Below are 27596 nucleotides of genomic sequence, written 5' to 3'. Positions count from 1 at the left end.
CTACAAGATTTTACACAAAGTTAAACAACTTTTGTTTTTTCTTTTCTTTTTGATAAAGTTTCATTGCAACCTCCACACACTGGACATCTGACAAGGAAAATGTAATTTCGTCATAAAACATTTATTCCATCACTTTAAACTAAAGTGTCTCATGGAGCTAAACACCAAAAGAATTTAAATAAAAAGGCAATAATCTGTATATACAGAAAACGATCATTCCATAAATATTTACATGACAAGGGAAAGAAATTGAGAATCTAAAACCAGAAATGGCTACAGGTGTGATAATCCTTTCTCAAGACATTTTTAGTTAGGAATCATATAAGCTTTTAAAGTGAAAATAACCGCAGAAGCATAACTAAAATATTAATTTTAGTTTTCAGTTTCTTACTATTTAAAGGAGCCAGTAGGTCATAAACAGTCCAAGATTTCAGGGACCAACTATTCAGTTTAGTTTTCAACATCAAATCTTTTTCTTTAGCTCTCATGATGAAACTAAACTTACTTACAGAAAAAATAGAGAGTACTCTAAAAGGTATAAATAAAATTCCAGTTCATCCTCCTTTATAAATACTTGTCAGCCGCTCCAATTCTTTACAGTTGTCCATGCTCAAGGCATCTGCCTTCCTTCGGAGTCGTTCATCATGGTATACTTTTGCTGCATACTGCATATCTGTTTCTGTTAACAACAACCAAAAAATTTTCTAAGTAAATAGTAATTTAGATCAACTAGTTGTTTAAACTCAAAGATGTTTTCATATAAGTCCTTCAATATATTTCTATTAACTGTTTGTTTGTTTTAAAGAAATCCAAGTACTAGACCTAAAAGCCATTTGGAATCCTACCATGTGAAACAAACACAGAGGGACTTCGCTGGTGGTGCAGTGGTTAAGAATCCGCCTGCCAATGCAGGGTTCACAAGTTCGAGCCCTGGTCCGGGAAGATCCCATGTGCTGCAGAGCAACTAAGCCTGTGCGCCACAACTACAGAGCCCGTGTGCCACAACTACTGAAGCCCTCATGCTCTAGGGCCCACGTGCCGCAACTACTAAGCCCAAGTGCTGCAACTACTGAAGCCAGCACGCCTGGAGCCAGTGCTCCGCAACAGGAAGCTTGTGCACTGCAACAAAGAGTAAGCCCCGCTCCACTGAATTTGTTGAATTGTATATTGAAAATTTTAAACATACACAAGTTGAGTACCACAATAAACACTCTAAAACCCCTCACCTTGATTGACCAATTCTTCACATTTTGTGAAACTATTGATGTTGATCTTGTCGGATTGTTAAAAGATTAAACTAAATTATGCCACAAAAACTACTTGGCTTATGCTAGGGATGGAGTAAAAAAAAATAATAATAAAAAATAATAATATAGAATACTTATGTACTTATGGGTACAAGACATTACACTAAGTGTTACCATATATTATCTGTTATGGTCCATATTTTAATGACAAGATAACTAAGATTTAGAGAGGTTAAGTAACTAGGTAATGCGTTGGTGAAGACAGGATCTTGCAAGACAGTCCCAGAGTTGGCACTTTAAACATAACATTACACTCATTCATAAACATGAATATCTTTCCTTCTTTCTTTCTGTTTATGCAGTCAATTCCCAATTTTTATTTAAGGTAATAGAATGTAAGTATGCATAACCCCCAAATCACCCGTATTTGGCTGCGGACTAGGACTTGTATTTGAAAATAAGATATCTAATGTGCTCATCATTCTTTTAGCAAAAAATAAGCAAGTCTTTCATACATTCATTCATATGAATTCATTAATCATTCATCCAACTGTTCATATATCCATCAAAAATTTACTCTGCCTATGTTGTACCAACAATTGTGCAAGGTGCTACAGATCAAAAAATTAGGTGAAATAAAATTAAATAAGTAAAATTTGGGAAATACTTCCCTTAAGACCTTTGGCTAATGCACGGTTTCCCAACCTCAGCAATACTGGCATTTGGGGCTGGATAATTCTTGGTGTGGAGGTTGTCCTGTGCATCCTAGAATGTTAGGCAGCATCCCTGGCCTTAACCCATCAGATGCCAGTAGCAATCCCTTCCACCCCAACCCCGTGTTGACGCACACAGTTTCCAGACATTACCAAATGTCCCCTGGGAGGCAGGGGCAAATCATTCCCAGCTGAAAAACCACTGGTCTTATGTAACCTTCTCCACTTTGAGAACATACTGATTCACAGACTCAGAGACTTAGAAACCAAGGAGGTTTCTCCTCTAACTATCAGTATATAGATGAAGAAACCAATGCCAGAGATAAGAACTCTCTTAGAAGTATACAATGGTTATGTTTTATCAAATTTTCCCTAGTGAATAAGAGATGATAATTGCTCCCATTTTCTGAGTATTTACTACATGTGAAACACTTCAACTATTGCCTGATTTAATTTTCACAACAAGCCCATAAAGTTAGGTATTAGAGAAGACTGTGAAGCACAGTGCCTAGATTATGAAAGCAAATTGGTTTTGAATCACAGATCACCTCAATGACCTTGGGCAAGTTACTAATTAATCTCTCTATGCCTCAGTTTCCTCATATGTAAAGTGGGTATAATCGCCTCACAGTGTCATTGTGGAGGGAGCTTAAATGAGTTAATATATATAAAGGGCTTGGGACATGACTGAAAAAATAGGCATTATATAAATTATAGTTACTTCCTGTACCCACTCATCATCATCATCATCCATTTTATACACGAGGGAATAAATTCATAGAGGTTAGAATATTCGGCCTTAATCACTCAGTTAAAAATTTCAGACCTAGGATTCAACTTTAGCCCGTTTAATTCCAATGTCTACACTATATGGTCTATATTATTATTTGGAACAGTAAGAAAAACAAAAAACTATAATAACAGTTCACATGGAGCATCTCAGCAGATTCTTACGGTCAATAGTCAATATTTTTATAGATATAACTGCTTAAATTAAGGAAGCTGAGGCTGGAAGAGCCTAAACAAATTAAGTGTTCACAAGAACTTCTCTACCTACAAAATAAGTAAAGGAAAGTGGAATGTCAACAAAACTCATTGTACATTAAGTGTTACCTGTTGAAGCTAAATTGATGAAGAGTTTCAAATTTAATTCTGAAACAGGATACATATTAAAACTGATGACACAGTTTATACCAGGATTTTTTTCTTTCTTAGTGGTACATAAAATAATGTTGCATGTTACAACTGACAACATCTTAAATACAATGAAATTTGATATTATCTACTTATTTCATCAAATATTTATTAAGAACAATAACATAAACACCGTTTATTAAGTTCTTGCCATGTGCCAAATACTGTTATAAGACCACATGTACAGTAAAACATATTGTCTCATTTAACTACTGGGCTCCGAGTATGTGCCAGGCAATTCTAGAACATTCCTTGAGTAGGGAAATCTACAGTAATCAATTCCAAAGACTCTGAATAAGTTTTTAGATGTTAAATATTTGATAAACTTACTTTGTTGTCTTTCTTTCCAGCAATTATTTCGAATATTAGTCACATAGTCTTCTTCCACACTCTTTTCTACCTTTTGTAATAACATTCCTTTATATTCATTTTTAAAGTCTTTGTTGACATAATAAACGACACCCAAGTTTTCTGTCTGCATTTTAATCGTTTGCCCTGATCCACTGTAAAAGAAATGCTTGATCATTATTTTTTTAATTAAAATTGTACATTCTGATCTGCTTCTACAAATCAAGCTAATAAAAATAATTAAAACGTCAATATTGGTAATCAAATATTTAATATCATCTCAAATTACCTAAAACCACCACTTATGTCATAAAAAAGTAATCATATTTTAATACATTATGTTCCTGTAAGTTCTCTCAATTTTTAGTTAATAAAAAACTTATTTGTAAAAAATAAATCACTTCTTATTTTTAGACCAATCTGTTTTTAATACTATATAATCACTAGCAATATGATTTTACAAAGTTTCCATTATATTCATTGTATTACACTAAAGTTTTTTGGAAGGTATGCTGCATTAAATTTGCTATATGTCCTGATCACTTATATATAAAGTATATTGTGGAAAAATACCTCACATAACAAAAAAGTAATGTTTGCTTTTATTTAATCAATATTTTATAAACAGAAGAGTGAAGTCATATCCTATTTAACGACACAAATCCTATGTGAGATCAATCACAACTCTATTTTTGTCTTTAAAGTCTTCTAAAGCTTTTTGTCTTTGATGTCAACACATTACCTATTACATTAAATTGCCATCAAGTTCGAACGTAACACTTCTGTCTTTATCCACATTAGAACAGAAATGTAAACTAACACAATACAAACTTATTGCATAAGTAAACTACCTTTAAAATTAGACATTTTAAAATCAGGTACACATGTAGTAATAGAATATTTGGCACTTAAAAGTTTAAAAGAGCACAAGGCCCTTTAAAGTTAGTTAGGTAAGAAACAAGAGTTCTTTTTTTGTAAAACTTCACTGAGCTACTTACGATCTGGGATATAAGGAATAAGGAGGATTAGAGACCATCAATTGGCTTAATAATGACACGAGGATCAATACAATAATGGGCATCAGCTGGATAAACACAGAAAAACCTCCCTACAAAAAAATCATCAAAGAATAACAAATTGTAATATAACTTTAGTTGTCAATAATCCAACAATTGTCAAACATTTTTAGAGGAAGAAAGGACATTTGAGATCATCGGTTCAGTGCTTCCAAATCTGCCTGATCATACCAACGTCCTGGGGTGATTCTTAAAATACAACTTTTTAGGTGCTTCACCTAGAGATCCTGATCATGATTTGGAAAACATTGGTATAACCTGATCTCATTTTACAGATGAGGACGTTCTCTGTCTCCCTCTTTTTCTTCGTACACAGAGACTCTATCAATACGCAGCAGGTTGCAAAACTATTTTTATCATGGATTTGAGGGTGGAACATGGACACTGATGAGAGTGGCACAGCTGGGGACCAGACCTTTTAATTTCTGGTCCAGTGCTCTTTCCATTTACCTTTCTCCTTCACGTAATTTAACAGCTATATGCAATTAGGTATAACTGCATTAGAGTAAGGCAAGTTACTTCTAATTTAATTTTTTCAGTGTTAATTCTAAATTATTTAGAACCAACAATAAGAATTTACATTCAGAACATGCACACTGCAAGTTTACCTTCATTAGAATCATAGAATATCAAATGTGAAGGTGTCATATTGCCCAACCACCCCTCACCTTGACTTCTACCCCTGCTCCCCCAATATCCCTAAGGATTCTTTAGTCTCTATTGAACACCTCTGGTAAAAGAAAACTCATCACTTCCTTTTAAAACAACTTGCCCTATTTTCAGACAACTCTATGCTTTTCCTGAGCTGAAATTTGCCATTTTCTGATTTCTAATCATATCATAAACATACATCTCCTCTTTCTTCTTCTCTTTCATGTCCACTATGTTGATGCTGATGTTGACTGCTATAGCCAGCTCGTCCATTTGAAAATGAATGTACACTACCTAGAAAATTAAAAGCAAGGTTAAATTAGGGAGAACAATTATCATCAGAAAAATCATATTTTCCTTTATATTTTTATTTATTTATTTTAATTACTAAAACAATGCATGTTTGAGTAATGAATGCTTATTGCCCTCTCCTCTTGTGAGTGAAGGGTGGACAAAACCAGGAATGATTCTTCTTTGCTTCCCTTAAACTAAGGAGAAGCGCTTTCTTGATGAAAACTTGAATGAGAGGTCCTCCCTAATACTGCATACAGAGAGGACTTTTGCTGTGGTTGGTTGATTTTACAAACCTTGGATCATTAATCTGAAACTCTGCTTTCTGCATTTATCAATGAATCACAAGTACTTCTAGAAATCAAAAGCTCATGCTCTGATTCATTTTTTAAAAAACAGCTGTATAATATACTATGGTACAGGTGGACCACAATTTTCAAACATTTTCTTGTTGATGGACATTCAAGTTGTTTTCAAAAAAGGTGACCAACCAGAAATGGCTATCACTGATAAAGTAAACTATGTTATAACAAGCAAAAGAACTGCAAATCAACTATCAGAAAAATTCACTATTGTCTGAAAGATTTCTAATTGTTCCCAGCATATTTTTAGTCAAAATTATTAGTCTGAATAATTTTTTTGTGAGAGGTAATTATGTATCCTAGTATGTCAAAATGCAGGTTATATTTTCAGTCATTAATTTGTATTTACACATCCTCTTTCTTTCAAGGATGCTTTACAAAATGCCTTATCAATGATCACAATCTTTCTCAATAATATCCAGACAGGACTACCAGGCCAAATTATATTGCTACATTCATAAAGACTATCCTAATTTTGAATGGGATGTTTAACTTAGCACCTTTTGTTACTGCTGTAAACAAGACTGGACCTATAATTTTAAACACCTTAGAGAAGCTACTCTTAAAGAAAATTAATTTCCACACAAGCAACTTACAGTAAATGTAAGTAAAACACAGTACTACTTATGCTGGTACTAAAAATCTATTCATTTAGTAGTACTTCTAGAGTATTTTACTTTGATAGCGTAGTTTAAGAAATTATTTGTATCTTAATGTAATTTTTTAAAACCCACTTACTTTATATGTAACTTATGATTCAGACATTTCAATGGACAGTACCTCCACATACATCCATATTAACAATCTACAATATTATTAATGAAATCTACAAAGATCTTCAAAGAACCAATGTCAAAGTCTTTCAAGGTACAGGTTACCTCCTACAATTGTATTGGCACTTAACTAATGCATTGCCACTGGATTTCCTACTTACAGATCCTTTCTTCAGCTCTATGTAAAATACACAACATCTTTTAAAAAATAAAGTATGTTCTAGAAAAAAGACAGACTTACAATAAAGGTAATAAGTCTAACAATTTTCTTCTATCTTCATGAAAAACCATCACAGGATCATAATACTATAAGAAAATGTCAGGGAGAAGGTACATAAATCTCTAAATAGCCTAACTGGAGGTGATGATCTCTAGCTTCATAAAGTACAAATATTTATAACTAACATTAAAATACCTGAAGGAAATCCACCACCAAAGAATATATTAAACAAGTCTTCAGGAGTTATATCAGCTTCACAACCTCTATGGAAATTAAATCTACCATTGTTCTGCTGATTACATGCTTGTTCTTCATTGCCTGTGAGGTCATACTGCTTTCGTTTTTCTGGATTGCTTAAAACCGCATAAGCATTTCCAATCTCTGAAAAAGTAATGAGCAAAAGTTGATAAGCAAAGCTTTTATATTATAAAAGACTGCCCCATATAAAGGCTGTTTGTCAAACAACAACAAAAAGTGACTTGAGGTTAATCAAAAAAATAATAAGACAGTAACAATTTCTTTTAAAGGTATTATACATTGCTTACAATTACACATATTACCTCCCAATACAATTTTTTATATTATCCAGGCAAGTCTCCCTACTGCCTTGAACATAAAGGAATGCTCATCTTGCTTTCTTACCATTGTGCTCCCCTAACTTCCTGCTTCTTTTTTTGAGTATCCCAATGTAGTCATTCATTACTGCCCTTCAAACCAATAGTAATAGCAGTAGCCACCAACTACCAGGCTCTGACCTCAATATCTTATTACTTTATCCATTAGTATCTCAACTTTACAGATGAGCCGCCTGAGGTTCAAAAAAGTTAGGAAACTTGTTCAAGATCAAATTTATTTTAGGAGAGTAAGTAAACTCTATGCAACCTACACCATAAACCTTTTTTTGCACACTCCAGCCCAGAGTAAGCTATTCTTCATTTTATTCCTGAACAATTTATTTCTCTTAAACTGTCAACTCCATGAGGGTAGGGACTGTATCTAAGTTTTCACTGCAATATCCCCATGGTAGAGCATAGAGACTGAATTTGTTTTGAATGAATCCATATATCCATATCTCTAGTCCTCCTATCTCACTTTGCTACTTTCATGATATTCATAAAGAATTCTATTGCCTACCTCATACTCCCATGTCCAAAAGAGCACATTAATTACCAAAATGTCTTCTCGAGGTAATTTACAAAAGCTGTAATGCTTTAATCAAAATGCAAGAATTACTCTATTCATATTCTGAAACATCTAATAATTAATCATTTTATAAGAACAGCTTACTTCTTAAACTGGATCATAAACCTCTTGCATATGGGATTATTTTTTAAATACTTTTGAGATCCCATGTGGTGGCTGCCATAGGCACTGTGCAAGCAAATACATGCTCATTAGGTAGTTGTTTCTGGAGGACTACATATCACACTGAAATTAATCATATACAGATACTCTAGACCCTTTCTTCTGAATGAGAGATAGCTTTCAGGTGGTCTGTGAACCCTATGGTATGGTAGTTGTTTTTGGATGACTACATATCACACTGAAATTAATCATATACAGATACTCTGGACCCTTTCTTCTGATTCAGAGATAGCTTTCAGGTGGTCTGTGAACCCTATGGTATGAACAATTAGGTGGATGGTCCATTTATCTGAGGAGATGGTCCAAAACCTTCTTCAGATTTTCAAATAGATCTGTGACTCAGAAATACAGCAATCATTTATAATGCTGCTCCAATGGAGAAGCATAATCAGAGATCCCAGCAATGTACTTATAAACACCATCAAGGTATTAACACATACGTAAAAAAGAAGTATATCTTTCAATATCTGCCAAAGTTGTACTTCCAGTAATAATATCAGTTTTAGGATTTAGCCTCTATGCACTAAAAGGACTATTTCAGGTTCATAATGCTATTACTTTTTATACTAATAATATATTGGCAGCCCAATTCTATCTTTAAAGCTTTGCTTTTTAAGAAAATGACTTCCAAACATTATGATGTTTTAGAAAATATTTGTGAAAGATTGTCATAATTCATAATTGTATATGTAAGACAATTTATTCTATCTACTGTGACTAATCTTCTATTCACTTACTTTGTGCTATACCTATAATCAAGATTTTTTTTTCAGGTCCTTATTATCTTACGAATTAAAACCAAAATTTATTTTGGTATTCAAAAGCCTCACAAAATACATTTCCATCTCAGTGTTATTTACTTCACTAAAAGATACCTTCTGCTTTATTCATTTTTCCTTAATCACACTTTTTATATCTTGAGGTTAACTTTAGATTCACATGAAGTTGTAAAAAATATTACGAAGAGATCCCTTCTACCTGTTACTTAATTTCCCCAATGGTAATATCTTATAAAATTATAGCACAGTATCACAGATAGGATACTGACATTGATATAATCAGGATATAGAACATTTCCATCACCGTCTCAGGTTGCCCTTTTATAACCACACCCACTTCCTTCCCCTCCATCCCCTCTTTAAATCCCCACAACAACTAACCACTCTATTCTCTATTTCTAAAATCTTGGCATTTCAAGAATGTTATATCAATGGAATAATACAGTATATAAATAGAATGACACCTCCCAGATTGGCTTTTTTCAATCAGCATAATTCTTTGGAGATGGATCCAAGCTGTTATGTAAGCCATTCATTCCTTTTTTATTGTTTTCCATGGTATGGATGTTTGTTTCACTAATAACCCAGTGAACAACATCTGGGCTGTTTCTAGTTTTTGGTTACTACAAATAAAACTGCTACGTAGGGACTTCCCTGGTGGCGCAGTGGTTAAGAATCCGCCTGCCAATGCAGGGAACTCGGGTTCGAGCCCTGGTCTGGGAAGATCCCACATGCCGTTGAGCCATGGCCGCTGAGCCTGCGCGTCCGGAGCCTGTGCTCCGCAACGGGAGAGGCCACAACAGTGAGAGGCCCACATACCACAAAAAGAAAAACAAAAAACAAAACAAAAAAAAACCTGTTATGTACATTCATGTACGTGTAAACATAAATTTTTGTTTCTGGGATAAATTCCCAGAAATGCAATTGCTGGGCTATTAGTTGAATACTTAGTTTTGTGAGAAATTGCTAAACTGTTTTACAGAGTGACTGTGTCATTTCATATCCCATCAGCAATGTATAAGTGATCCAGTTACTCTGCATCCATACCAGTATTTGGTGTTCTTACTAATTTTTACTTTAACCATTCTGATAGGTGTGTAGTGATATCTCATTTTGGTTTTACTTTGCATTATCCCTAATGGCTAATGAATGATATTAAGAAACCTTTTCACATGCTTATTTGCCATGTGTATATATTTAATCTTTTGTGGGATGTCTCTTCATGTCTCTTAACCAATTTCTAATTGGGTTGTCTGCTGTTTAATTTGGGATTTGGGGAGTTCTTTTTGTTTGTTTGTTTGTTTTGTTTTGTTTTTTGCGGTACACGGGCCTCTCACTGCCGCGGCCTCTCTCGTTGCGGAGCACAGGCTCCAGATGTGCAGGCTCAGCGGCCATGGCTCACGGGCCCAGCCGTTCCGCGGCATGTGGGATCTTCCCGGACCTGGGCACGAACCCGTGTCCTCTGCATCAGCAGGCGGACTCTCAACCACTGCGCCACCAGGGAAGCCTGGGGAGTTCTTTATATAACCTAGATACTAGTCCTTTGTCAGATATGTGCATGGCAAATATTTTCTCCTATCTTGTTGCTTGTCTTTTCTGTTACTTCATAGCATCTTTGCAGAGCAAACAAAAAAATTTTTGATGAAGTCCAACTTACCCACTTTTTGTTTTATAAACTGTCTAGGTTAAGTCTAAGAAGTCACTGCATAGCCTAAGATTCTAAAGTTTTGCTTCCATGATTTTTTGCTAAAAGTTAAAGTGTTGTTTTATATTTATATTCAAGATTCATGTCGAATTCATTCTTATATAAAGCATGAGATTTAGGTCAAGGTTAAATTTTGTTGTTGTTGTTTTACCTATGAATGTCCAATTGCTCCAAAACCATTTGCTGAAAAGGCTATCTCTTCTCCACTGAATTATTTTGCACCTTTGTCATATTGTATGGGTTCCCTGTCCTGTTCCATTGATCTATGTGTCTATCCCTCTCCCAATATTACACTGTTTTGCTAACTGTAGCTATAAAATAAGTCCTAAAATCAGGTACACTAATTACTCCTACTCCTTACCTTTAATGAACCATTTTTATTTATTCAGGTTCTTTGTATTTCCATATGAGTTTTAGAATAAACTTGCTCTTATCTACAAAGAAGTCTTGTTAGGATTTTGACAGGAACTGTATTAAATGTGTTTATCAACTTGGGGAGTCTTGACATCTTTACTACCATGTCCTTCAATCCATGAACATGATATATTGTTCCATTTATTTAGATACTCTGATTTCTTTCATTAGTATTGTGTAGCTTTCAACATACAAATCTTATACAAGTTTTGTTAAATTTACAGCTAAGTATTTCTTGTGTGTGTGTGATTGTAAACAGTAATGTATTTTTAATTTCAGTGTCTACATGTTCACTAGTAGTATATAGAAATATGCTAAATAGAAATTGATTTTTGTATGTTTATCTTGTACCCTGAAATCTTGCAGGATTCACTTATTAGTTCTAGGAGTTTTTTTTTTTTTTTTGGTACATTCCATGGGGATTTTATACATGATCATGCTATTTGCAAACAGGGACAGTTTGATCTCTTCCTTTCCAATCTGTGTGCCTTTTATTTCCTTCTCTCACCTTAATGCACTGACTAGAATTTCCAACACTATGTTGATTAAGAGTGGTGAAAGGGGACATTCTTGTTTGTTCCCAGTGTTAGGGGGAAAGCATTAAGTCTTCCACTGTTAAGTATACTGTTAACTGTAGGTTTTCCATAGTTGCTCGTTTATCAATTTAAGGCAGTTTCCTTTGGAATTACTATTTTTCTATCAGTGTTTTATTTCCTGTCAGTTTTACCATGAATGAGTGGAGAAATTTTTCAAATGCTTTTACTGCACTGACTGATAAAATAAGATTTTTCTTATTTAGCCTATTAACACAGTGGATCACACTGATTATATTCAAATCGTGAACCAGCTTTGCATCCTAGGAATAAACTCTACTTGGTCAGGATGTATAATTTTTTTAAAAGATTGTTTTGTTTTTTTAATAAATTTATTTATTTTATTTATTTTTGGCTGCATTGGGTCTTTGTTGCTGTGCACGGTCTTTCTCTAGTTGCGGCAAGTGGGGGATACTCTTCGTTGCGGTGCGCAGGCTTCTCACTGCGGTGGCTTCTCTTGTTATGCAGCACGGGCTCTAGGCGCGCAGGCTCAGTAGTTGTGGCTCGCGGGCTCTAGAGCACAGACTCGGTAGTTGTGGCGCACGGGCTTAGTTGCTCCGCGGCATGTGGGATCTTCCTAGACCAGGGTTTGAACCTGTGTCCCCTGCATTGGCAGGCAGGTTCTTACCCACTGTGCCACCAGGGAAGCCCTTAAAAGATTGTTGAATTCTGATATTTTATTAAGGATATTTGGGTTTATTCCATGAAGGATATTAGCCTGTAGTTTTCTTTTTTTGCAGTGTCTTTGACTGGTTTTGAGAGCAGCGTAATAATTATTTTGTGAAATGGACTGGGAAATATTTCCTTCTCTTCTATTTTCAGGAAGAGACTGTAGAACTGGTTTTAACTCTTCTTGAAAAGTTTCATAGAATTCTCCAATAAAGACATCTGAGCCTGGAGATTTCCTTTTGGGAGTTTCCTAATTACAAGTTTACTTAACAGCTATAGGGCTGTTCATATTACCTACTTCAAAGTGAGTTCTGATCATTTTCAATTTTCAAAAAATTGGTTGTAAATTTATGTGTGTGGAGCTGTTCGTAGTATTCTCTTACCCTTTTGATGTTTGCAGAGTTTGTATCCTTGTTTCTGATACTATTTTTGATAATAGTAAATTGTCTTCTTTTTTCCCTTTGTCTGTCTATTTTATTGATCTTTTCAAACAACTAGTTCTTTTGTTTCATTGTTTTCAATTTTACTGCTTTTCACTATTGTTTTTCTGTTTTCAATTTTACTGATCTCCACTCTCACCTTTATTTCCTTCCTTCTTCTTGCTTTAGGTTTACTTTGCTTTTCTTTTTCTAGTTTCATGAGGAGAAGCCTAGATGACTAAGGCTGTTCCTCTCTTCTAACACATGCACTAAGTGTTATGTTTCCTCTTAGTGTTGCTTTAGCTGGTTCCCTCGAATTTTTGATATGTTGAATTTTTATTCAGTTTAATGTATTTTTTAAAAATTCTCTTTGAGATTTCTTTTACCCATATTATCTTTCTGTTATTGACTCTATTTTGATTTCATTGTGGTCAAAGAACACACTCTGTATGATTTCAGTTTTTTAACTGGGTAGAAATTTATTTTATGATCCAGGACATGGTCTAACTTGGAGTATGTTCTGAGCACTTGAAAAGATTTTAGAGTCTGCTGTTGGGTGGGTGGAGTGTTCTATAAATGTTGATTAAATCTTCTTGGGTAATAGTGGTGTTTAATTCTTTTATATTCTTGCTGATTTTCTGTCTTTTTGTTCTATCAAGTGTTGAGAGAGAGCTGCTAAAGTTTCCAACTATAATTGTGAATTTACCTATTTCTCTTTCCAGTTATATTAGTTTTTGACTTACATATTTTGCATCTGTTTTTTGGTGCATACACATTTATATTGTTATATCCCCTTGAAGGATTGTCCCTTTATCATAACATAATATCTGTGGTAATTTTTTTAGTCTAAATTCTACTTTTTCTAGTATTAATACAGCGATTCCACTTTCTTTTGATTAATGTTTACATGATATATCATTTTTCATTTCTTTACTTTCAGCCTGTCTATATTGTTATAAATGCAGTGAGTTTCTTATAGGTAACATATAGTCGAGTCATATATTTTTAATTCACTCGGCCGATCTGTCTTTTAATTGATATATTCAGATCATTTACATTTATATGTAACTACTGATAAGTTAGAGCTTATGTCTACCATTTTATTTTTTGTTTTCTATTCTGTTTTCTTTTCCCTGACTTCCTGGGAGTTATGTGAACATGCTTTTTGGAATTCCATTTTGATTTATCTAGTGTTTTCTGACTCTATCTCTTTGTACAGTTTTTCAGTGGTTGTTCTAGATATTACATTATATATACATAACTTACCACAGCCTACTAATATCATCACTTTGCTAGTTCAAGTGTACTGTGAAATCCTTACTTCTACTTCTCTTTACTTTCCTTTGTTCTTCCCCATTTATAATGTAACTGCCTTATGTATTTTCTCTACATACATTGAGAACCACATCAGATAATATTAAAATTTTTGCTTCAAATGTCAAACATAATTTAGAAATTCAAGAGAAGCAAAGTATATTGCATTTACCCATATTTTTGCTTATGCTGTCCTTTCTTCCTTCTTGATATTTCAGATTCCTTTTTTTTATTATTTCCTTTTGTTTAGAAATTTTCCTTTAGCTATTCTTTTAGGGTATGTCTGCTAATGACAAATTCTATTATTTTTCCTTCATCTGAAAATATCTTGATTTCCCCTTCATTCCTGAAAGATATTTTTGCTGGGTATAGAATTCTGGGTTGATAGTTTCTTTTCTTTCAGTATTGAAAACTGTGCCACTTCTTCCTGGCCTGCATGATTTCAGATGTGAAATTCACTGTCATTTGAATTGCTTTGCCCCTATAGGTAAGGTGTCACTTCTCTTTTGCTGCTTTCAAGGTTTTTTCTTTATCTTCAGTTTTCAGAAGTTTGACTATGATGTGTCTTGGTGTGGATTTCACTGGGCTTATCTTTTTGGAGTTCACTCAACTTCTTAAATTACAGAAGTTTATATCTTTTGTCAAGTATTTGAAGTTTTCAACCTTTATTTTTTTTTAGTACTTCTTCAGCTATGCCCTCTTTCTCCTCTTCTTCTAGGAAACATATAAGAATGTGAAATCTTTTGTTGTAGTCTCACTTGTACGTGAGGTTATGTTCCTTTTTTCTCTTTCAGTCTATTTTCTCCACTGTTCAGACTGAATAATGTCCATTTTTCTATTTTCCAGTTCACTGATTTTTTTTTCCTCTGTTATTCTGCTGTTTATGCTATTCATTGCTAGTTTCATTTTGGTTTTGCACTTTTAATTTATAGAATTTCTATTTGATTCTTTATACCTTTTGTTTATTTGCTCAGACTTTCTATTTCTTTGCTGAGACTTTTATTCTAAATGTTTCAAGCATATCTGTAATTGCTCATTGAAGCATTTTTATGATGGATGCTTTAAAGACTTTGTTAGGCAATTCTAACTCTTCTGTCATCTTCATGTGCAATTCTATTGACTGACTTTTAAAATTTGATTTGAAGTGTTCCTAATGTTTAGTATAGTAAGTGATTTTCAATTGATTTGTGATCATTTGAGGTTATTATCTTTTAAGGCTCTCGACCTTTCTAAAGCTTCTGTTTTAATTGTCCTGTTTGGTACAGGAAGTGAGGATACCACCTTGTTACTCCAAGGTGGGAGTAGAAGTTGAGGTTTCCCCCTTGGCCTCTGATGACGTCTGAAAGAAGAGGCTCCTCATCACTGATGGGCAGGGATGGGATTTCCAGTCCCCAATCAAGCATCCACTGATATCTCTTTGGCTGGAAAAAGGAAGGGTGCCTCATTATTGCTCCCCAGGTGGCTTTAATGACACCACAATGATATGGCTTTGCTTACCTCTGGATGGCAGTGAAATTCCAGGCCACTTATAACACTACCCCAGGTGGTGGGGGAGAGGAAGGGATACCTTGTTACTGCTGGTAGCAGTGGAAGTAACAGCTCCCTACTCAATCTTCTCTGTTACCACCCCAGTTGGGAGGGTAGGGCCTCTCATTACAGCCTGGAGAGGGTGACAGTATAAGTTCTCAGCCTCTGCTGGTGTGGGTGTGGGTGGGGCCACAGTTTTTTCTGTGGTATTTGGCTGCGGTAGAACGGCTACTGCTTAAAAGTTTTCTGTCTTGCTATGTTGCCCCTTTCTGGGTTGTCTGGCTAGAGACAGCAGGCCTTTCTTGGGAATTGTTTGTCTGTGCTCATTGGTGTTTCTGGGTTATCTGCTTCTCCAGCACCCAGTCTAAGACATAAAAGGCAAAATGAAACCCAAGCAACACACTGCCATGTTGTTCTTTGGGTCCCAAGGTCCTTAGCTGGTCTACCTTCTTTCCTCTATGTTTCAGTTTTCTTATGTTTGTTTTATTTTATAACTAATATCCAGTTGCACTTTAGTGTGAGGAAGAGGAAAAAGTATATCTCTTCCATCTTCCTGAAAGTGGATGTTGTCACTGACTTTTTTTTTTTTTGCGGTACACGGGCCTCTCACTGCTGTGGCCTCTCCCATTGCGGAGCACAGGCTCCAGACGCGCGGGCTCAGCGGCCATGGCTCACGGGCCCAGCCGCTCCACGGCATGTGGGACCTTCCCGGACCCGGGCATGAACCCGTGTCCCCTGCATCGGCAGGCAGACTCTCAACCACTGCGCCACCAGGGAAGCCCGTCACTGACTTTTAAAACACTTCCGTCATTCTCATATCCAAGTTTCTGCCATTTTCTCTCTTCGCTAACCGTAGAAATCATACACACTTTGTGTAAACTCTTAATTCTCACCAATTATATGATGGCTTCTCCAATTACTCTGATTATAATTCTACTTTATCTTTCTGACTTTTCTTCAGACATCTTTATTCTATGTTTTGAATTTAATTACATTCAGTCTTCTGGGAGATCCTGGGTAAATCAGTTAATCTCTCTGAGCCTCAATTTTCTTATTTGTGAAAGAATGACACTGGTTCCCATCTATTTCAGAAGATTGTTAATAAGCATTAAATTTTTAAAAATAGGAATGAAAAAACTATAAAATGCTTGTCAAATGTTAGGTATTACCATTATTCCAAATGTTCTGTGTGAGTCTTGTCTCCTCCTCAAAAATTACAAATTCTTTGAGTAAGAGGATATCTCATATTTTCTTACTGTATTTCTCTCAGAATTAGCCCATAGGGTAGACCTGATATCTCTGTTCTTATAGATTCACTCTAGATGTTAAGAATATTGAACTACCAAACCTAACACAGGCAGTAGCATCTGATCCATTATTATTTATCAAGCAAACATATAAACAGCTAATCAATGCCCTTGTCATTATATTCAAGTATATGTAAACAGGCACATGTACTATTCAAATAGTCTCTGAAATACTTGGGAGTCTTTGAAGGTCAAGGTAGATTGGGCATGTTTTGAAGATATCCACATCAGACAGAAGAAAAGGCATCCATTTGATTCAAATATTTTTTTAAGGTACGTTTATATATACTATGCAAGTCACTGTCTAGATGTAAATAAAATATTCTCTGCTTTGAGAAACTCACAAACCTAACTAAAGAACAAAGAAAGAGCTACATGAAGTTAAGAGTTCATTTAGTCTACTCTCTTATTTTTTTTTTTTGCGGTACGCGGGCCTCTCACTGCTGTGGCCTCTCCCGCTGCGGAGCACAGGCTCCGGACGCGCAGGCCCAGCAGCCATGGCTCACGGGCCCAGCCGCTCCGCGGCATGTGGGATCCTCCTGGACCGGGTCACGAACCCGCGTCCCCCGCATTGGCAGGCGGACTCTCAACCACTGCGCCACCAGGGAAGCCCATAGTCTACTTTCTTTGATAGTAAACTTTTATTTTTAAAGTTTTACAAAACACACAAATGAAAATATCTCTTCTATCTAATTTAATTCCGTAACCAATTATCTCCTCTTTTTCTATGCTTGAAAGATATAAAAAACAAGTGGTTTCCATTTTCTGTAAAAAGTATTTTGGCAATTACAGAGCAATAAATCTATACTTACCTCTCATATAAACAAAAAACTATAGTCTTTACTTAGAATAAACAGCTTGGTATCCCAAACACAGAAATTTAGATCAAATGCTTAAAAATAAAATAAGACGATTCAGAAGGTAATGAAAAGGTCCTATGTGTTCAATGAATGAAACCTGCCATTTCTGTGTGCTGACACACTAGCAGTAATATTTTCTAATTAACTACCTTTGCTCACCAAGCATCTCTGGCTTACAATCTGGGTTTTCTTTTCTTTATTTTTTTTTGCCATGCCACGCGGCACGTGGAATTCACAGACCAGGGATGGAACCCGGGCCCCCTGCAGTGGAAGCGTGGAGTCTTAACCACTGGACTGCCAGGGAAGTCCCAACAATCTTGGTTTTCTATGTAGTTTCCACTCAATGAAATATGGGTTCATCAACCACCACCCTATTATGATCCTCTTTGGAGTTAATAAATTGGCATTCTGACTTACAAATAACCCCCTATTTATTGAATAATGTGCGCCTTTCCTCTAGAGATTAATCACCGCCAAGCATGTTGATAAATATTAAGCTTCTAGTTTTGCAAAGTGTAGTATTAGACTCTGAAATGTACCACACCAAAGAACAATCACCTTTGTTAAACTCCTCTAAGTGTCTGTGTGGGGTGACATATGTGTTGCTCACATCTTCAAAACACAACACAGGCTGTAAAATATTGGTAGGTTCACTTACTGTTATTCTAAGACCGATAATGCTAACATGACTTCAATACAGAAATGGGAGAAAGAAGCAGTTAAATGTCCTTAACATTAATGAAGAATTAATACTGAAATCATCTAACAGATCACAAACATGCAAATAACTCACTGCCAAATGTGTTTAGACATCTTAAAAACACAAAAAATTTTAAATTAAACGATTTTAATTCAGAAAGTGAAAAAAAGGTTTTTAACTTTGGGGGGGAATATGTGCTAAAGTTAGTGTTTTTGAGTAAAGCAGCTTTTCCTATGCTTTCAACACACCACTTTTAATCTAAGGAGACAGAGAAGGCGCTCACTGTCACAGAGATAGTCTACTTTCACCAGCACCACTTTGGCAGCTGCTTTTACTGGAAAATATTAATAATCCCCAAATGTATTTTGCTTGCCAACTTCTTTTAAAAAATAAAACTGTTTTGCAAACAATTTTAACAGTATTTTTATGAATGACAATTGAGTCATCTATCTTTTAGGAACATTTAAAATGATTATCTCCTTCCTGTTATTCCAAGACCCCAGCATTTCACTGTGAACATACATTGGCTTTATGAATGCCAAATTCACAAGAACAAATAATCGCAAATGTAAGCATTTCCCTATGAATCAGAAGTTAACTATTATGAATAAATTGTAATAAACATGAATTATAAAACCAGTTCTCTCACACTTATTTACTAAATTGGCAAAAAAACTGAAATAATAAGAAAGAAAATGAAGAAAATATTAGCCAAGAGAAAAGAAACATTCTTGAAAAAAAATCACAGTAGTTAGAACTACATATAAAATATGCAAAAATTGGCCAGAGTTAACAGAAATAGAAGAATACTGGACCAATAGTGATTCCAAGTAATTTCTCAATTCTAGACAGTCTTTAATATCTTAAAAACTCATAAAAAATATATTGCTTTTAGTTCTTTTAGAACCAGCTGGTAACACGCTAGAAGCTCATGCATAATCACCACACTAGTTGTGTGCAGTAAACTAGAAGGCGTGCACGGGTATCTAGAAAAGTTACTTAGAACTCTGCCAAAACTGACATGTTGCTTTTGTGAAGCCAAACAGCATTTGTTTGGCTCTTGGTATAACAAGTTAACCGTGAAGTTTTAAAGGATTTTGAGGAGGCTTGCTTATGCTGGCCTCTAAATGCACCAGTCTAAAGGCAGAATTTAATATTCTGAAACAGTGTAAAATGGATTCTGAAAAGGGCTTAGAAAATTGCTTTAAAAGGTTTACTTTACTTTTAAAAGCATCTGTTGCTCCAGGTGCATGGTTTTTGTCTGGATGAAACTTCAAAGCAAGCTTTCTATAAGCTTTTTTCAAATCTTCATCACCAGCATCTTTGGTAACTCCAAGTACTTCATAGTAATTTTTACATTTGTTTATGCTGTGAACAAGAGAATGTGTTACATTGTAAGTAAACTTCAAGGAAGAGCTTCGAGTAATACCTCTATTTTTTTATTTACTAGAATAGTATAAAGAACTGTCTGTGGACTGTTTTCTCGACATCAAATTATAGTTTATCCATTAAGGGTTATTGCTCCATTCTCTTTTTCAATAACAGACCATTTTTCCAACCTCTCCCAGTCTAAGAAGAATTGACCATAAGAATGTCCTTGGTGCAATTTATCACAACTACAGAGAAGTAAAGCAAAGCTCATAACAAGTGTGGATGAAGGACAGAGCACACACTGTAACTAAAAGGAGAGAGTAAGAACAATTTTATAGTACTCTTAAGTGCATAAATTCCAAAACTCCTCGCAAGTATGTCACAGCTAAAGATTAATGTGCATTGCATTCCAAGAGTTTTATTGTTGCATAATGTAACCTAACCAAATATCAAAGCAGCAGTTTAGTGCATGTAGGCAATTACAGTACCCTATGGCTTCAATGTCAAGGCAAGTTAATTCAGCTAGGCAATGATAAAGAGAATTCATTTGTGTCAGTCTCTATGAAAGATACAATCTCATAATAAAATACATCATGGACTCAAAAGTATTTGTTACACCTGATTTTCATTATGATGAACATACTCTTAATGATTACTTACATGTTTATAACCCTAAATATGCAACATTTAAGCCCAGAGTCTTTGAAGTATGTTAGGAAAAGAAATACTCTGAATGAAGCAGAGAATACTAATCCTTTTGTATGCTAACATTGTCCCATGGCCTAAAAATTTTTCTTCACTAAAATACAGCTACATTTTAAACACTTTTTGTTGAGTACTATATAACTTTAAATGTGTTCCATGTATGAGAGCCTTGATGACAGAAGTAGTAAGAAGTAAAAGGATCTGAGGCACAATTGTTCCCTGACAGCTAAAGAACTGCAAAGGCTGACTTGAAATTTTCAGAGAAAAGAGACAAGATTGATTGTATTTCGCTACTAAACCTATTAGCCATCACAGTGCTTGGTACATGATGGGTTCTCAGTAAATATTTATGGAATAAATGAACCTTAGCTCTCCTTTCATAATGAAAGCATTCATCATTTGTTATATGAACAAGGGGAAAAAAAGAACACATTGAAAATATTATAGAATTTTTTAATAATCACAACAAAAATCTGTTAGGCAGTCTTCTTCAGAGTAATAATAATTAAAATTAGATTTTTCTACTTTAGATACTTAATAAACATGAACACAAGTCAATAATTTCATAAACATGACATTTCCTTTATTTAGTCAATAATACTTATTGAGCATGAACTACGTCCCAGGGCACTTGAGATCTGTTAGAGAACGAAACAGAGAACAATCACTGCCTGTGTAGAGACTCATTCTCCTAGATATGTTAAGAAACTATGTGATAGAAAAAAAGAGAAGAACGACATGTACAGAACACCTACTGTGTGTCAGGCACATATCCACAACCCCACATCCATGTTCCAACATCCATAAAGTTCTGAAAAATGGAAGTTATTCTATAACTAACTTGACTGCAAAAACCTGACTTGGAAACTTTCAGAGGCAAAATTTCAAAGGCAAAACTGAACTGATGTGAAGCTGCTATAGAGTCTTCATTTATCACATTCAAGTGTGATATTTGTACCTTTTGCTGCAGAAATGGCACTATTAGGTTAGGGCTGCTTACCAGACCCTGCTAAGACATTATGTAATCTATAACATATGCTCCTTATTACTTTTTGAAAATATGAAGATCTCGAGTTCCAAACTACATCTGGTCCACAAAAATTTCACGTAAAGAATCGTAGAATCTTATTATGCTGACTATTTTATACAAATTATCTCATTTACTCCTCATTAGGTAGATATTGTTCCTATTTAACCAATGAGGAAATCAAGGCTTCGAGTGGTTATGTAAATTGCCAAATGTCATATAACCAAGTAACAGATGCAAACCAGAATTTATTTCTTCAACAAAAATTTACTGAATATCCACTTTCTGCTAGATGCTGCTTCAGACACTATAGTGGTAAATAAAGCAGTCAAAAATTCCCTCCTCACATTAAATTTACAATTGGGAGAGAGATAAGCAATTAACAAATATAGAAGTAAATACGAAGTACATCATATGACATCATATGGTGATATATGTTTAGAGAAAAATGAAGTGGCAAAGGGAAAGAGCGAATGGAAAGAGAGGCCTGCTATTTTAAATAGGGCGATTAGGAAAGGCGTCACAAGTGAAGCTTCAATCCTCAGTTTGTCTGACTTGAAAATCCTGCTGTCTCAGAATCAGAATAAAGAAGAAAAGGAGCCCATTCAGACTCCAGACCAACCATCCACTTCCTTCTATTTGCTCTTCTAATCAGTGTTTAAACAGATTCTCTGTTGGTTTTGGTGCCCCAAACATGCCTTCTCTGCCTCTCCTCTTGTTTAGTTAGTTTCTACAACGTCTTCAGACCTCAGCTGAGCTCTTTCTTTTCTCAAGAACTCAGATTCCTCAAGACTAAGTTTGGTGACCCTCTTATATTCTTCCAAAGCTCTCTGAACTTAGCCCTATCCCAGCAATTATCTTAAATGTACCACAGCTATCAGTTTACAGGTTCGCCTGCTTTTCCAGACTATTAGGCCCCTTGAAGGCAGGGATTGTGTCTTGTTCACCGTATGTGTTGAATGGATGGATGACTAGTACAATTTGAGGGCAGAAATGGTGAAGATCTAAAAGTCATTTTTGGACCAAAGACAGTAAAGTGCTGTAAGAAAAATATAGCTGGCACCAAAAAATCAATTTGGAATAGACTGTGGGACAAGGACCAGAGCTAAAAATATGACAGACACTATCTGAACACAGAAGACAAAAGGCAGTGATAAACAAAACACTGAAAAATCCTAAAGTCATTACTACTTGCTTTGAATGCCTAAGATGTTTCCTTATGTACCCGATTAATCCTATAAAATTATTCTGTTGATTATTTCCTGAGCACAAAAGGCTAGGCAATAGAAAAAGGCAGTCTAGTAGAGGGCTGCTGGATAGTATAGGGAAATTAGGTTGGAATTCACCTTCTAGAGATTCACCAGTCTTCTAGAGATGGGTCATAAAGCTAAATACCGTCACAAAGAGAAAAAAGGTAGGAAAAACAATTATTTCACTAACTCTTAGCCGTATCTAGCTCTACCATATCTTCCTTGCACTGAATTTTTCATCATATATTAGAGAAGAAATTCTTTGAGAAGCTAGCAGAGAGGTATAAAGTCAACATTACCAATGGACAAGCTGTACAGTATGTATCTCAAGTAACGCTACAAATATACTCATTTACTTAATTTTTCACACCTAAATGAGAAATTACCATTCACAAATTAATTTTATTCTATATATTGTTCATTATACTCCTTTTCACCAACTAACTGCATTTGTCACATTTTTTTATAGTTCGCTCCTTACTGAAAGATTCAAATCTTCTTCACCATCCTCACCAAAGAATAAAAAAAGAAGGAAGGAAGGAAGGAAGGAAGGAAGGAAGGAAAGAAGGAAGGAAGGAAGAAAAAAGAAAAGAAAAAAGAGGTAATCTATTACCTGCCTTGGAAGAAAATATTGTGCAAAAAGGCCAGAAAGATATGTCTGGGAGCTCAACAGGGGAGATGTATGCATGGCTCAACTTTTATGTCTTCCTTTATGTGTGAGAAGGCATTCTGGCTGTGGAAGGAGGGGTCTCTTTCTATTCTTTTTTTCATATATTATAGATGATTTTTAAATAAACTTCAAATTTAATTGGTGTTTAGGAAAATAATTCCTTACTCCTGAGACAAAGGATTATTTATTTTATAAATTTAGCACAATGGTTTATTTTCTTTTCATTTAAAGAACTACAGCTTAAATCCAATCCTAATGAAATCCCCATAATTCAAATAATTTTAACAGTTATACAGAAGTGTTCCTAATTGATAAATATAATGATGGCCAGTTAATGATTTCTCACTGATCTTGTAAATTTTTAAAATAAAAGATGGGCTTTTTTTCTATGAGATATTAAAAGTCTCTTTAAATTAGATCCAGGACACCTTTTGCTCTGTAATTTTTCAATATATTTCAATGCAAAGACAACAAACAGTGCTTAGTTTCACAGAATATGAGTTTTTACAAAGTTACACACTTTTTCTTCAGTCTTACTGTAACCTAGCTCTTACTTATGCAATGGATGCAGTATTATTGCATGGCTTCTCCCATTGAGCCAAACTGTCACTGGGCAACTTGTTTGCATAATCGTGCTAACCAAGATAACATGGCTTTCTTCAGAAAAATCCCCTGTGTATAGGTAAAACAAAAACAAAAACACACAGCATGTAAGTGTTTGCTGGTGATCTGTTACCCCACTAAAACGACACTTACAAAGGCTAATATAACGAGTAAGTGTTACATGATTAGCTAAGCAACTCTTATTCAGTATAAGATACCAAGAGAAATACTTTGAATAACTTAGGGGTTCTATTAAAGAATGTTCTGATCATATTTATCCCCAAAGGACAAAAACTTCATTTATTTAACTTAAAAAAGGTATGCTAAAATTATTGATAAGAGAAACAATCTCTAATACAGGTATACTACTAAGCTAATACTTGTACTCCATAAAAATTCGGTATCAAACTTGGCTGGGTCCACAGTGCTAGCCAGCAATCCTCCCATTCCATCTGCCTTTCCCCTCTGCAAATATTCTATACCTTTACCACTCTTCTCAAGCTTTCAATCTCATCTCTTTTCTTCTAACTGTCAGAGGATAACTTCATCTCCAATTTCATAGAGAACACAGACCCAAAAGACAGGAACTCCCTCAACATTTTATTTCCATCTGTCCAATTCTGGCCATATACAAAGGGGATCTGCACCCACTATCATCTTTCATCTTTCACACAATTCACTCTATTTAGGTCTTTTACTGAGAACAAGTTCTCCCAGTAAAAAGTAATTTCTACAAGAAAATAAAATTTGTTTTTGGAGAGATGTGGTTTCCTGAAACACATTTCAGCAAACTGTTTAATTAAAGGTTTTTCTTAAAGAAATTCAAAAGCAAGGATCTCATTTATTCACTTATCTCACTTATTCAGCCACCTCTGACACAATACTACTGTTATAAAAGTCATTAGCAAGATTATTTATAATTCTCAAAGTACTTCACTACCATTCAGGCTAACCAAATATCCTTTACCATGATTATGGAGTCTTTGTTTCTTATTGTGGTCACACAGATAAAATGTTACATTCAAGCTTTAGCATCTGAATATATATGAAGAAAAGCACAATATGAATACATCGATACTTGATTTAAAAATAACTTCAATTCAAAATTATGGTGAGTAAAAAAGAATTAACTAAAAGTAAGAATGGGGGGAAAAAAGGTGAAAAAAGAAAGAAAATAAGATTAAAAGAGAAATAGGTAAGAAAGGTCAAAAGAGAAAGAAAACTAGCTTTACCTACTTTTCACTTAAGCTAGTTCACTGTACTATTCACTGTCTATGTTGAATTATCCGATTAATCACTGTTCAGAGTCCTTCATCCTTATACTTCAGTTTCCTTAGACAGCAATTTCAGTACAACATCAATACAGTTTCCTTAAGCTACAGCAGGAGACCATAACAGTATTTTCTCTAGTGTTTCATACTCAGAAGTTCATTTTCTTTCCAGAAAATCTTTTCTTAATTATAAAATTAATAAAGTCAATCTCCAAAACCCAGTTCCTAATTTTCCAATTCTACCTAATTCTTCTGCTTTAAGTAGAAGTGTATCATGAAGTAAAACTAAAACACTGAGACAGAATGATCAGAGTAAGAAAAATATTAAAAGGAGAGGACGTTATAGTGTTTGCATATGTATAAAGATAGCCTTAAAGAAAGAACATAAACAGAAAAAAAAACGATCCTTCATTAATATAAGTAGGAAATTGAAAATGCTGCTGCAGTTGCCCTCAATCTTCTTCTCATATGAAATTCTCCTGCTTTCATATATATATACATATGACAAAACAATTCTTTATCCTCTTTCAATATTGTTATCTAAACACTGTACTGTGTCAAAAACTGAAACAATTTGCCTCAAAAAATTTCTTTCTGTAACTATAAGCCACAAAGTAGCTTTGTGGCTTATAGTTACTTTAAAAGATGGAAACTTCCAGAGTTGGTAATTTACAGACTGATTTCATAAAGAATATAAAGCATAAGACACCCAGAGTTCAATTCCTCAATGTCTGTTCTGCTACTGAATTATAATCCAAACCCATTTTTTAGGTGTTACGACATTAAACTTATATTAGTATCAGTTATAATGGACACATAAGTTATTTATTCCTACCTGAGAACTCCATCTACTTGGTCTTTGGTGTAGCCTTTTCCACTTTCACCACTACCAGAGTAGCTGTCCTTTGTGCAGTTAGGCTTGCTTTGATCACTACTACCTGACGGTTTTCGGCAATGAGGGCTATTTCCAGCAGTGCTTCCATTTTTCATAATTATTTCCAATAGTGCTGTGGAAAGATACAGAAAGCATACTATCTCTGTTTACATACACGTGGTCTTGAGAAAAAAGTTATAAAGCTGACAAATTGTGTACTTCAGAAAGATACACCATAGGGTCTTTTAAAATAAATAGCAAGCATTCCCTTATGTACTTAGCTGTTGACAGACTACTGATCACCATTCAGAAGTAGAATATTAAGAAGTTTAATGTTAGTAACTCAAAATTACTATCATCCAATAACTTATGACATACTTTTATTTGTCACATCATGGTGAAACTGCAGAATACCAAAGAAAAAGATAGTCCTTAAAGTAGCCAATGAGATTACCTAAAAAGAAACAGAAATTAGACTTCCTATTTATTTCTCAGCAGCAACAATGGCAGCTAAGTGAGTAATATCTTCAAAATACTTAGGGAGAATAACTGTCAACTTCAGTTCTGCACTAATTTTCTGAAAATTAGATAAGATTAAAATAAAAACATTTTCAAACAAACAAAAACTGAGAAAATTTACCACTAAGATTTCACTAGAAGATACTTAAAATACATATTTTGAACAAAAGGAAAATGCTTGCAGACAGGCTGAGATGTAAAAGGGAATGGACATCATGAGGTCCAAATACTGTGGAGCAAACACTGTGGTAATGTGTGAGTAAATCTAAACTGAGTCCATAAAGCAACAGTATATGTCTAGGATCTCCTAGAAAATACTGGAGAGGCACAGAAGAGGGTAGAGAGAATATATGAAATAAGAATGGCCATGTATATTCATAATGATTAAAGATGGGAGGGTGGGAGGGATTGATTAAACTATTCTCTCTCCTTTTGGGTATGCTTGAAACTTCCCACAATGAGTTAAAACTAAACATTGAAAAAACAAAATCAACAGAACTAAAAGGAAAAAACAGAGAAACCCACCTTGACAGTAAAAGATTTTAACACACTTTTAATCCAAAGCTGACACTGGGTCGATTAAATAATTACTAAGGATACAAATGACATAAACTTCTAATTTATCAAGTTTGATCTAAGAAACATAAAGTAATTATATCCAACAAATGTGAATATTCATTCTTTACAGGCACACAAGGAATGAAAATTGACTATGTTATAACTAGACCATAATATTATCCTCTTCAAATCTCAAATAATTAGTATTATAATATACTACA

The 27596-nt window shown here is 34.6% G+C and overlaps 1 protein-coding gene across 2 annotated transcripts; it reads right to left on the bottom strand.

The window, feature by feature from the left end:
• Positions 1-100: 100 nt before the first annotated feature.
• On the bottom strand, positions 101-26773 carry DNAJB14 (DnaJ heat shock protein family (Hsp40) member B14). Of its 2 annotated transcripts, XM_024736036.1 has the most exons (8): positions 26677-26773; positions 26260-26431; positions 19750-19895; positions 7071-7256; positions 5429-5523; positions 4501-4610; positions 3485-3657; positions 101-679 (listed from the first exon to the last, which is right to left on the bottom strand). In XM_024736036.1, the coding sequence occupies exons 2-8, from the start codon at positions 26412-26414 to the stop codon at positions 555-557; spliced, it is 990 nt and encodes a 329-aa protein (XP_024591804.1). In that variant the 5' UTR covers positions 26415-26431; positions 26677-26773; the 3' UTR covers positions 101-554. The 2 variants fall into 2 exon arrangements, with proteins under 2 accessions (XP_024591804.1, XP_024591805.1); XM_024736037.1 differs by lacking the exon at positions 26677-26773 and having other exon boundaries at positions 26260-26490.
• Between the last annotated feature and the right edge of the window lie 823 nt (positions 26774-27596).

Source organism: Neophocaena asiaeorientalis, unplaced genomic scaffold (assembly GCF_003031525.2).
Source record: "Neophocaena asiaeorientalis asiaeorientalis breed wild unplaced genomic scaffold, Neophocaena_asiaeorientalis_V1.1 scaffold7, whole genome shotgun sequence".
Classification (NCBI taxonomy): Eukaryota; Metazoa; Chordata; class Mammalia; order Artiodactyla; family Phocoenidae; genus Neophocaena; species Neophocaena asiaeorientalis.
The sequence above is the reverse complement of the archived record's forward strand: the minus strand, read 5'-3'. Positions and strand labels throughout refer to the sequence as shown.

Coding starts and splice junctions, on each gene's coding strand:
- DNAJB14 (XM_024736036.1), bottom strand. CDS start 26,414: ATGAAAAATGGAAGCACTGCTGGAAATAGCCCTCATTGCCGAAAACCG. Junction 5,524..7,070: donor TGGTGGTGGATTTCCTTCAG/GTATTTTAATGT, acceptor TTAATTTTCTAG/GTAGTGTACATTCATTTTCA. Junction 4,611..5,428: donor GAGAAGAAGAAAGAGGAGAT/GTATGTTTATGA, acceptor ATTTTTTTGTAG/GGAGGTTTTTCTGTGTTTAT.